The sequence below is a fragment of the Emys orbicularis genome, chromosome 8, assembly GCF_028017835.1.
Source record: "Emys orbicularis isolate rEmyOrb1 chromosome 8, rEmyOrb1.hap1, whole genome shotgun sequence".
Classification (NCBI taxonomy): domain Eukaryota; kingdom Metazoa; phylum Chordata; order Testudines; family Emydidae; genus Emys; species Emys orbicularis.
Genome location: NC_088690.1, coordinates 92,901,416 through 92,913,959, shown reverse-complemented (window position 1 = coordinate 92,913,959; position 12,544 = coordinate 92,901,416). Strand labels below are relative to the sequence as shown.

At 50.1% G+C, this 12,544-nt stretch overlaps 1 protein-coding gene across 1 annotated transcript in view; it reads right to left on the bottom strand.

Moving 5' to 3' along the window:
- The window catches only part of SH3PXD2B (SH3 and PX domains 2B), a 118,430-nt gene that overhangs the window by 38,625 nt on the left and 67,261 nt on the right, over positions 1-12,544 (bottom strand). The window contains exon 4 of the mRNA XM_065409781.1: positions 2,976-3,052. Coding sequence (XP_065265853.1) covers positions 2,976-3,052 — 77 coding nt within the window. The remainder of the gene's footprint in view (positions 1-2,975; positions 3,053-12,544) is intronic.

Below are 12,544 nucleotides of genomic sequence, written 5' to 3'. Positions count from 1 at the left end.
CCAAGCAGTGGGGGTGATACTGCCTGACAAGGAATCGAGACAGCATGCCAGCCATCATAAGAAATGGGATATAGAAACAACTGTCCACTCTGGAGATTGTGGGTGCAGGAGACTATTCAGGTTTCCTGCTGGCAACATTTCCACTGAAGTGCTGTTCACAGGACTCCATTCCCTGTACTCTATGCAGAATCAATCAGACCCTGGTAAAGTGACCACCCCCAGCCCAGAGAAGGTTCCACTCTTACAGCATTGGAAATGATGGCAGAAAAACACAGCTTGTCCTAGGAGGATGGAAACCAAGGGCCATTTGCCTTGTGGTTAATGTATGGCCCTGCCATGCAGGAGACTGAGAGGATTCATTGCCTTCCACCAGGCTGGGAGCACTATCGAGGCGATATATTCAGCCACACAGCTCATTCTTAACGGCAATTTGAAGAACAGGCTCCAAAGAGAGACTCATCCAATTTTGTCTGGCTTGGAGCATGGTGGCTGGGGTGAGGAGACTGACAGGAAAAGGTTATTCATAGAAGACAGATGGGAATAACCTATTCAGATGGATGAACCATTTTACAGGAGCTGATGCGTGACTGCACTCTACAGGGCATTTTCTAGAGCTCTGTCCAGTTTCATTTTAAGAATCCCAAGCAACCGGGCTTGGAAGAGGATCTCCCAGTCACAACTCTTTTACCAGATAGTCAGCCAACATTTTCTCTCTCAAACCTACTAATACTATTACCAACCCAGAGAAAAGGGTTATTTAGTGTAGGACCCAGGGGAAACGGGATGAGAACACACTGTATTTAGCTCTTTTAAATCTGACTTTAGAAATCAGTCAATCGCACCAGCTCCCTGATCATTTTTGCTGCTCTTCTTTGACCTCCCTCCAATCTGCCAAGCTCTTTCTGCTAGCAAGAGAGTATTCTGGGTGCAGCTGGACCATGGCTTTATAAAGAAGGACTATTCTCTCCCTGCCTAGTGGGGCGATGCCTTTGCATGTTTTCAATCCAGGATTTCACCGACCTTCTTTGCAGCCAAGAAAGGAGGATTTGCAGAGCTTTCTCAGGGAACGGTGCCTCCTCACCTCTCTCCCAGGAGAGACAAAACAAAGGACAAGATATTTATCTAGTACTTTGTGGGGGATCTGGTTACGCTGTGTTCCCGTAATGCTCAGTGCTCACTAAACACCACCCTAACCACAGCAAACTCAGGGATTTTTTTTTTTTTTGCTGAGAGTGTATATTATACTCCCACTCTGGTGGTGCATGTGAAATCAACCCAAAATAACAGAAATGCCGGGGAGAGCAGGGGCTGTGGCTGAGACGCCCATGGTAATAGCATGGGCTGACTCTGCCATGCACACTGCTACGGTGGCTTAGCCCCTCACCCCACTAGCAGCTTCACAGTTAAGTAGCAGGAGCTGGAAGGCCCGGCATAGTGCACACTTTATTACTTGGTAATGCATTAACTGGAGGAGGAGAAAGCTGTTGTCTAAGTGGGTCATATAACATCAGCCATTATGTTCCAGTTATTAAGTCAAATGGATTCATTATATTTTATGCCATTAACAGCATCGTTCGGAACAGACAGCTGCAGCCTCTTATCACTTAGGGACTTTTTTCCTCCCTAAAATTAAATTTATGGGCAAGCATGTGTCTATGTAGCTGGCATATTTTAGTGTCCCTGAAAACAGGGGACTGATCACACCGGCAAGAGCCAGCCAGTTGCCGTGTAAGCTTTCACCGACCTCCCCAGCTTTGACAATATGCCTCAAGGCTACCTGTGCTTCACCTCTGCTGTTCCAATCCTGCCTGTTACCCTGTAGTAACTCAGCTAATGCACCTCAACAGTTTTGAGCTGCAGCACATGTTAGCCCAGTGCTGGGCCTCCAGACATGTTTGCTGATGAGTCTTGGTCTTGACCTTCAGCACCCCTTGCAATTCCAGTCCCAGGGTCCCTCCCTCAGAGCTTTGGTCAATGCACCTGAGTCTTGACCTGCATCATCCCCTGCAATTCTATTCTATTCAGGTTCTTATGCTGTGCTCAACCCCATAGTACCTGAGCACCGAGCAGGAGGGCATTAAGCAAATCTACTAACACCTGTCTTGTGTTTGTTCTCTCATCTTCTCTCCGGGGGAGAGCTGTATGCAGTTGAGTGTTTTGTTCTGGAATTTTTATTTAACACACACACACGATTACGTTAGAGAAGGCATGCTCAAAGAAATGCATCTTGCACTTAAAGCAGAAGGTCCTTAGTTCCTCTGGGGGTTCGTTCCAAGGTCGTCAGCTGATGCCTGAAAAAGCTTCACCTCATGCACAGATGAGTTTTAACATTATTGTATAAAGTTCCGTGGTCCTCCCCCCAGGCTCTGCCAACATATCTCAGTCCACGGCACCAAACCCTCTGTTATCCCCAAAGCTCGAGCCAGTGCCAGTTCTGTGACGAGACCCATCTTCTAAGGATAAGGACTGGACTCTGCTCAATGGTGATCACATTTGAAACCAACAGGATAAGCTAGCTAGTGAATTTAACCTGTAGCCAACAGAGCCCCTACTAGGCCATTTGCTTCTGGTTTGTAGCCTGAGAAGGGATTTTAAAAAAAGTAGTAAAATTAAGGAGAACCAGAAGTGGAGAGTACATGGTGAGCAACTAGGTCACTACCATGCTGCAATCTCTAGGCCTCCAAAACCACAGCAAAACCTCTGTCTGAGATGGGACCCATGGGATGTTTTTACACCTGCATGGAGTGGATCCGCTGCGCCAGACTCAAGGCCACCAGCTAATCTCATGGCAGGAGGTGGTACGTTAGCACAAGCTACAGCTGGTAGAAGTTCACAATGAAGGTTTTATAGTGCAACAGCATGTGCTGCCCCCTCCCAGAAATGGAACCAGTATCACCAACAGAGAAGGACCAGCTCAAATCATGCCTATATCACAGGCTAGAAGTCTTCGATTTGAGCTAGAAGACTCCCTTTACCTTGCAGTATTCATCAATAGGTATCAGACGCTTGACGGCAACATCCCGGATGTGGCTTCTGCGGAAGAGGATCTTCCCTGCAGTGAGAGAGAGGAACAAGAGCAGTGCAAGTCATCAAGGCTGTTCCATCAGATATCATCCTTTCCCTCAAATCAACTGATCAGGATCTATCCTCAATGTAAGCAAAGACTGGCCTTGCCAGGAGCCCCGTTGCCCACACAGAAGAACCTTCCCCCAACCCACCAAGCACACTTTTGGAGAGATGCACATTTGAAATTACTAAGGGCATGTCTACACTGTGGAAACTACATGGGCATAGCTAGGTCACCACAGCTATGCCGGCATAAGCCCAGAGTATAGACGCAGACCTGCAAGGGCGACAGAATCATTCTTGCATTGACATAGATGCATCTACACTGTGGGTTAGGTCGGCACAGCTATGGCGCTTAGGGGAGCGTTTTTCCATACTTCTGCCCAACATAAGAAAAACCCGACCGAATTCCCCAACCAGATGTGTCCTCATGTCTCTTCACTTATCTAGGGTGCTGCTGTGCGTGTCCAGGAGGTGGTAGAATGGCTTGTATCACTTCAGAGCACACTTGGAGCGCCACCCCTCCCAGGCATCTAACCATTGCTAAATCAAAAGGTACAAACAGCCACTGTGGTTTTGGAGATTAACATGCTGGGGTCTGTCTCCCCAGTCTCATCTTTACAGTTCAGCTGCCAAACAAGATCAGCATACATGTGGTCATGGGTTTTTGTCTGTTTCTGCACTCCCAGAGGGCGGTCCTCTCCCAACTGACTGCAATGGTTGTGGTAGCCTCAAAACATGACCCTGTGCAGGGGTCTTCCAGATGCTCTCCCCCTCCCCCTAATCTCTCTGTTTCACCCTTTTTGTAACCTCTAGCAAAGAAGTAGAAGACAAAAGACCGAGGGCTCAATTCCCAATGGACACAATTACTAAAAACGCTGGGGCAAGTCAGCTATATTTTGATCCAAGGCACCAAAATCAACAATTTGCCATTATGCAATTTGCAAATACATACCCAACGTTTATAAACCACAGACACCCATGCCAACCTCCTACTGCCTGTTTGGGAACAGACTGCCATGGCTGGAGGTCAAGGGGGAGTTTTTGCTAATTGTGCTTCACCCCCCACCAAAACTCTCCAGTTAGATAGGAGGAGTTTGCTTGGGGTTTCTGGTTTTTGATCTCCGGCACCAAAAAAAAGAATTGTTGCTTGGATTTTCAAGATAGCCTAAGGGAATTAGGCACCCAATCCACCTAAACTTCTGTGGGAGTCGGGAGTTTGGCTCCTTTGAAAATCCAAGCCCAAGTGTAAAATATCAAAAAGTTTTAACGTTAGAAGGGTGAAAGACAGAAAAGGTCCCGGGGTGGCCTGTGAGCTTAAGGGGCGCTTGGAGATTTGCAAGCACATAAGAGACCAGGAACTGGAATGGGGAGGAGGAGATGGGGGTGAGCAGGAGAGTAGGAAGAAGCAAGTACAGATATTAGTTTGCTTGTACAGATATTAGTATTAGTTCCTGCCAATACCCTGGTCTCGGACCCCAAAAGAGAGCGTGTGCTAGCAACAAGAAGGGGAGTGGAGGGAGTTCGAGTGGATTTTAATTTGTGGGAAAAAGCAATCTGTGGTTTGGCCTACAATGAACAGTTATATTGACATCGCTATGTCAGGCAGGGGTGTGGAAAAAACCCACAGAATTATGTCAGCAAAAACCCCCATGTAGATGCAGCTAGGCTGATGGAAGAGCGCTTCTGTTGAAGTAGCTAACATTGTTCGGGAGGTGGTGTTCCTACACCGACAGAAAACCTCCTCCGGTCAGCATACACTGCTTCTACACCAGGGGGCTACAGCTATGGTGGCATAGGCTCTGTAGTGTAGATGTACCCTTTGTTCAACAGTCACGTTACGTCTACAGCACGGAGACTATATTAGTATAGCTAGGTTGTCGTAACTGTGCCAGCATAAGCCTGTAGTGTAGATACAGCCTACACTGACAGAGGGGTTTTTTCCAATGGGTGCACGAACACCACTTCTCTGAGCAACACTAGTTAGATCAACAGAAGCATTCTCCCATTGACTTAGCTGCATTGACACCGAGGGTTAGGTCGGCGAACCTATGGGACTCAGCCGCGTGGATTTTTCACACCTCTGAGAGCTGTAACTATGTCGACCTTCATCTTAAGTATAGACCAGGCCACGGTTAACCCCTTTGTAAAGGCAAGCGTGGATACTCCCCAAATGTTTGTTCCAGGCTTCTAATATTTGCCTTTTACCCTAGATCTTAACTGGACGTCAGATTGTGTAGTGTAGACAAAGCCTTGGACAGAGGGTCTCTCTCTTTGTAGCTCCTGAATGGAGCGGGTCCCCAGAGCCAGACTTGTGGGATTGCAGATCAGATTCAGACCCTATCGGGTTTTCCTTCCTGTCTGGGGTTTATTTTTATTCTCCTTTAAAGGAATCCTTCAGCTACTCCATTTCCTCCCCTCTCACTTGTGGCTCAGGCCGTTTTTCTTTGAAATCTAATGAGTCCTAAAAGCTTCAATCTGTCTTTGCTGAGCACAACTTCTCCAGTGTTTAAAGAGACACAGGCCACTAGCAGAGAGATCATGAAAGAGATATGCGTTTACGTAGGAGGGAGAAACCTGCCCCCCACATTGAGCTAGAACAGACACAAATCCCAATTCGAAGTGTCACAACTCAAGACTGCACTATCAAACTCCTTTAAATCCCAGCTGTTAGCTTTCATATTGTAATTTAAACCACTGCAGCTATTGCCCAATAGCTGGGACCAATAACACATGTCTCAGAACTTCCAGCCTTCCAGGAGCTTTCAGGATTTGAATTGGGGCTTTCAGGTTTGATGGTGAGATAATCATCAAGTAAAAGCCAACTCTACCCCCTGAGTTAGGGAGAGTTTTAGTGCTTGAGAAAAGTGAGAGACTTGCACTGTTGGCAGGTGCTGTGCAAGCTATCTCCTTCCGACGGCTCTGCAAATGCACCTCAATCCTGGTCTCCCTCCCTCACCCCTCAAGCAATGAATAAGCAGTAAGATTGGTTTTATAAAAGAATTGTACCTCAGCATCCAGCTGGGACTGAAGTTAAACCAGCATCATGAACACCTGTGACATGAGCTGCCATTTGAATCCACTCTCAAGCCCCAGAAGGAGATTTAGCCCCACCACTGAAATACCTACCTCCACTCATCTCTCCATCACCTACACACACACACACACACCTTGGAGTTACCCATTCGTTCCCCCACCCCAAGGCCACCACCATACCAGCGGAGATCGACCGGATGGTTACCAATGCTACTCTTTCACTGATCAGAATGATCACGGTTGAGCAACCTGAAATACTCTCTCCTCCAAGGGGCTACCATCACATGCTCCATGGAGTAATAGCACATCCCCATCATGCATGCACATATTCACCTGAGCCTCAGCTATTATTCCCGAACAAGACTAGAAAACCAAACCAAACCACGGTATAAAGGCTTGCATAGCTCTTAGCTGCACCAGGATGGCTTCAACCCGCACTATTCCCTCACAAGGGCCAGGACATTGCTAAAATGCTTCCTTCTCCAATCTGGTCTTTAGTTCTTGCAGATCAGTAGCTTGGAAAGTATTTATTGCTAAGATACCAGGGAGGGATGGGGCAGGAATTACCAGCCTCTAGTTAATTTCCTTGCTGTGGGTGACTACTATTTTTTCCCCCAGCAGGCAAGTAAATTATCAATAGTTTTTCATTCACATCAGCCATCAAGGTAAAAAAATGGGTGAGTAGATTTTCTGCCTGGATTCTTATTTTATTGATGATTTCACTAAGATTAAAGGGTCAAGAAGGTTTTGTTGACCGTCATTGGAAATCGGAATTTCATTTGTAACTTGTCAGTGTGCCGAGATGTAATTGCTGATGGGCACATTATAAATGTCTAAAACAAACCAACCTCTGAGAGAAACATTTAAATGTTAAACAAACAAATAAATGGAGATCTAAAAATTATTTCAGTGACTGAATACACAAACCTTCAACAAATTCCCTTCCCTTCTCACATTTGCATTTCTCCCAGTTCTGATGTTTCCCAAACAGAAAATTTATTTTTTAATAAAAAGTTGATTTACATCAAAATGCCTAATTAGCAAAAAGCAGAATCTCTCCATGCTGCCAAGAACAGCTATAAAACTCTGACTTGCTGAGTGACAGTGAGAGAGAGAGACACACAGACACACATACAAAATGTTGGCGAGCTACTGTCTGGGCTGGAGAAGTCAGCTAGTCCTGAATGGGCATCTACTGGAGGTCACACTGTGCAGAGGACACCGTTTTGTTCTCAAATGGCATCCTCCATGCAGGGTCGACGAGGGGAGTGGGGGAGGGGAAGCCGGTACAAATTACCGGGGCCTGGCGGTCTGGAAGGGGGCCCGGGGCCCGGTTTCCCCGGCTGTTTAGCCGGTCCGCCCTTGCCGGGGGGCCCGAAAATTTTTTTTCACCGGGCCCGAACCTGCTCTCGGCGGCCCTGCCTCCATGTGGCAAAAGTGCTGTTCCATCATAATCTGGCCCCACTACACCACTGGCTTGGAGAGAAACAGTGGGTTTATGGCTGAATCAGTGGGATGGGAGCTTGAAGACCTGGGTTCAGGATTTTGTACTGGGTCCTTGGACACTCATCACTTATCCACATCTGTAAAATGGGGATAAGAATGCTGCCCTGTGAGACTTATTTAAGTGGTTTGAGATCCTCAGATGCTAGAGAAATCCACAGTATGAATAAAGCAATCACAATACTTCACATCAGATTCCATCCCATCTCTACCTTGAAGTCATTTGGCTGCCTCAGGGTTTTTAAGAGCCTTTAATACGGTACTTGGCTCACTTCCCTATCCTACAGATCTGCTGGGTGGTTTATTTCTTCTCCCCCTTGCACCAAATTCCTTTGTGCCCAGGACAGCAGCAGGGCTGCAGTAGGCACAGGAGTGGGAGATTAGGGCACAGGGTTTACAGAAGCTAAAAGAAATGCAGCTGGAGAGAAACAGGGAGATGGGCCAAGGCAAAAGGGAAATTAGCTTTGATGAATACACTGGCTTGTTGGAATAGGGCCAGAAGAGCAATAAGTAGAATCAAAAGGGTAGACGTAGACATGGGTACATTGCAGAAAAGCGCATGATTACTGGGTCAATCATTGGAGGATGTATACTAGCTCCAATCAGTAAGATAATAGTGGGTGGAGTAACAGGAAGTAACAACTCTGCACTATAGGACACCAGTGAAGGAGGGGAAAAGGAAAGGGATGATGTCGCCCCAGTACAAACAAGTTCAAAGTTAGCAGCATGATGTTGGAGAAAAGACAGTTACCTTTTCCGTAACTGGTGTTCTTCGAGATGTGTTGCTCATGTCTATTCCACAATAGGTATGCGTGCTCGCCACGTGCACTGGTGCCGAAAGTTTTCCCTCTAGCAGTACCCATAGGGGAGCACCCCTAGTTACCCCTGGAGTGACGCCTTTATGGTGTGGTATAAGGGGCGCTGTGCGCTCCCCCCACCCTCAGTTCCTTCTTGCCAGACAACTCCAACAGAGGGGCAGGACGGCGGGATGTGGATTAGACATGAGCAACACATCTCGAAGAACACCAGTTACGGAAAAGGTTACTGTCTTTTCTGCTTCGAGTGATTGCTCATATGTATTCCATAATAGGTGATTCCAAGCTATATCTGTTGGAGGTGGATAGGAGTTCACAAACTCTCGGGATGGAGCACAGCCCTGCTGAACCCGGCGTCTTCCCTGGTCTGGGAGACGATCGCATAATACGAGGTGAATGTGTGAACTGAAGACCATGTGGCAGCCCTGCAAATGTCCTGAATGGGGACATGGGCTAAATGTGGAAGTACACGTCCTGCAGATTGAGGGCGGCGTAGCAGTCCCTGGGATCCAGGGAGGGGATGATGGAGGCTAGAGAGACCATGCGAAACTTGAGCTTTACCATGTACTGGTTCAGGCCTCGCAGGTCCAGGTTGGGCCTGAGCCCCCCTTTGGCCTTCGGGATAAGAAAGTAGTGTTTGAACTCCACTGGCACCACTTCCACCACTCCTAGGCCAAGGAGCCGCCCCACCTTCTGCTCTAGCAGGGCCTCGTGAGAGGGGTCCCCCAGGAGGGGCGGGGGCGGAGGGTGGTTGGGCGGGATAGAGGTAAACTGGAGGGTGTAGCCCCGGGAGACAGTGTTGAGGACCCAATGGTCTGAAGTCAGCCGCGACCACTCTGGGAGAAAAGGACACAACTGGTTGGAGAAGGGAAGCTTTATTGTGGGTGGATCCCTGGTGTGAACTGGTAGGTTGCCCCCGGGCATCCTGTCAAAACTGACGTTTCCCCGCCTGTTTACCCTTAGAGAACCCAGGCTGGGGGGCAGATCGGGACTGCCTCTGCGGGCGTTTCTTATAGTCCCGCGTCTTTTTATAAGGGGACTCATATTTAGAGTGGGTGGCTTGGGTGGGAGCCTGCTGAGGCTTAAACTTGGGCCTAGCCAGAGCTGGGACGTAAAGGCCAAGTGTCTTAAGTGTAGTGAGGGGGTCTTTCAGGCCGTGCAGTTTCACGTCCATCTGTTCCGCAAACAGGGCCTTGCCATCGAATGGGAGGTCCTGCAAGGAGTTCTGCACCTCACTGGACAGCCCAGACAGCAGGAGCCACGACGCCCTTCTCATGGACACCGCGGAGGCCATGGACCTTGAAGCCGTATCTGCAGCATCCGACAATGCCTGCAAGGTTGCCCTGGCAGCCACTGTACCCGCCTCCACCAGAACTTTGAACTCCTTTCTCTCACGCTCCTGGAGGGAGTCCTCGAATTTGGGTAGGGAGTCCCACAAGTTGAACTCATACCGACCCAAGAGAGCCTGATGGTTCGCCACCTTAACTGGAAACTCGAGGACGAATAAACCTTTCTCCCAAATAAGTCCAGCTTCCTTGAGTCTTTATTTTTCGGAGTAGGGGCTGGTTGGCCCTGCCTCTCCCTGTGGTTGACTGACTTGACCAACAGGGAGTTGGGGGCAGGGTGGATGTACAGGTATTCATGCCCCTTGGCGGGCAAAAAGTACTTCCGTTTTGCCCTCTTAGAGATGGGGAGCATATATATATATATATATATATATATATATATATATATGAAGATATACCTATCTCATAGAACTGGAAGGGACCCCGAAAGGTCTTCGAGTCCAGTCCCCTGCCTTCACTAGCAGGACCAAGTACTGATTTTGCCCCAGATCCCTAAGTGGCCCCCTTAAGGATTGAACTCACAACCCTGGGTTTAGCAGGCCAATGCTCAAACCACTGAGTTATCCCTCCCTAAGGAAGCCAGGGATTGACACAAGGCATTTGAAATTTTTGCCACCCCTTTGTGGAGTGTAAGGGCCATGCTGCCCGGTACTGAGGCTGATAGGATGTTGAAGAGGGAGTCCGAGGGTTCCTCCACCTCCTCGGCCTGAAGGTTGAGGCTTGATGCCACCCTTTTCAATAGTTCCTGGTGGGCCTTAGAGTCCTCCTGTGGAACAGAGGGAGGAGGGGCCATAATCGCCTCATCAGGGGAGGGTGAGGATGCAGGCGCGGTACTCTGCGTACCCACCGGTACCGGAGGTCCCACCACTTGGTCGCCCTCCAGGCACAGAACCGAAGATGCACATCCCACCAACTCCTTTCTGGGAGGCTGGGAAAGGGAGGCCGATGGTCGTTCCGAGGCTCCAGCCACCAAGCGAGCCCCCACCAGTACCACGGTGCCGGCCAAGGTGCTGTGGCACCGGTGGAGCAGGCTGTTCAGCCTGACTAGCCTGTCCCATCAACTGATGACTACAAAGGGAGGCCAGGCTGGCGTACGACCTGCCACTGTCCCTGGACCGGGAGGAGCGGTGGCGTCGGGAATGGTGCCGACCACAAGACTGTGATCCCGACGTGGAGGAACGGTACCGCCGGTAGCAGCAGCTCCGTGATCTGCTCCGACGGGCAGATCCGCACCGGCGATCGATGCCCAGGACTGCGGGAGCGGTGCTGCGGCGAGGTGCTGGGGCGAGACAAAGAACGGGAACGGCGTCGACACCCGTATTGCAATGGGCTACGGTAGCCTCTCGGAGACGGGGACCTCCGGTGCCGTCTGTCTCGGTCTTGACGGGGCCCACTCCCTTCGCGAGGCCTACGGTCCCTCGAGGCAGAGCGGTGCCTGGAACCCCTGTCAGTCGGAACCCAGCCAGACAACCTGGTGGGGGTCGACGGTGACCGGCGTGGACTACGCATGGGACGGTCGCTGAGCGGCGAACGGCGCCGTGAACATGCCCTCGACCGCGAACGGTACCGACCAGGAGGCAACTGTGGCAATCCAAGCAGTAGCTTGCCTCTGGACTGGGGAGTCAACTGTGGCAGTGCCCCTGGTATCAGCAGGGACATAACGTCCTGGGCAGCTTGCAGGGCCTCCGGCATGGAGGGCACCCGGACATCTGGGGAAGCCTGCGCCGACTGGGCCGGGCTACTCCGCTCAACCTGAGTCGGAGGCCTGGAGGCCGACGGGGACCGAGAACTGCACAACGTGGGTCTAGTCTCTCCCCCGGTCTTGCTCCGGTGCCTCAGCGGAGAAGACCTCTTCTTAGCCTTCTTGGCGTACCCCGTGGACAGGGAGCAGTGCCAACTGGTGGAAGGCACCCAAGGGTCGCCACGCACCGACGCCGCAGTACCCGGTGCCGACTCAGAGCGGCTCACTGGAGTCGGGGTCAACGCCGACTCCATCAGAACAGCTCAGAGCCGAATGTCCCTTTCTTTCTTGGTCCGAGGCTTGAAAGATCTGCAAATCTTGCAGCGATCGCTGAGATGGGTTTCCCCCAAACAGCGTAAACAGTCCGCGTGCGGGTCACTCACTGGCATCGTCCGCCTGCAAGTGTCACATGACTTAAAGCCCGGGGCATGGGGCATGCCCTGATCCGGGCGCACTAAACTAAACGAACACTAATCTAAACTACTTCAACTACAGGTACTACTACTACGAACGAACAAGAGTTCTAGAGGAAAGCTGCAGACAAGCTGGAGCAGAGCAGTTCCGATGCACCTTCACTGGAGGCAAGAAGGAACTGAGGGTGGGGGGAGCGCGCAGCGCCCATTATACCGTGCCACAGAGGCGCCATTCCAGGGGTCACTAGGGGCGCTCCCCTACGGGTACTGCTAGGGGGAAAATTTCCAGCACCGGTGCACGTGGCGAGCACACACACCTGTTGTGGAATACACATGAGCAATCACTCGAAGAAGCAGCATGAACATTGGAGAGAAAGGAAGGAGCACCATCTCCAATGTGAAACGCTATCAGGCCAGACAAGAGCAAGGACAACTCCTCCTAATCTCCCCAACTCAACAAAATTGAATTTGGTTACAGAAAAAAAACTAGCTCTCTTGTTTATAAGCACTTTTGGACAAGACTCTCTTTAATTACCATTTAATCTCAACGTCTCTGTGTAGAGATGCCTCTAGAACAGTGGTTCCCAAACTGGGGTTCGTGAACCCCTGGGGGTTCCCGAAATG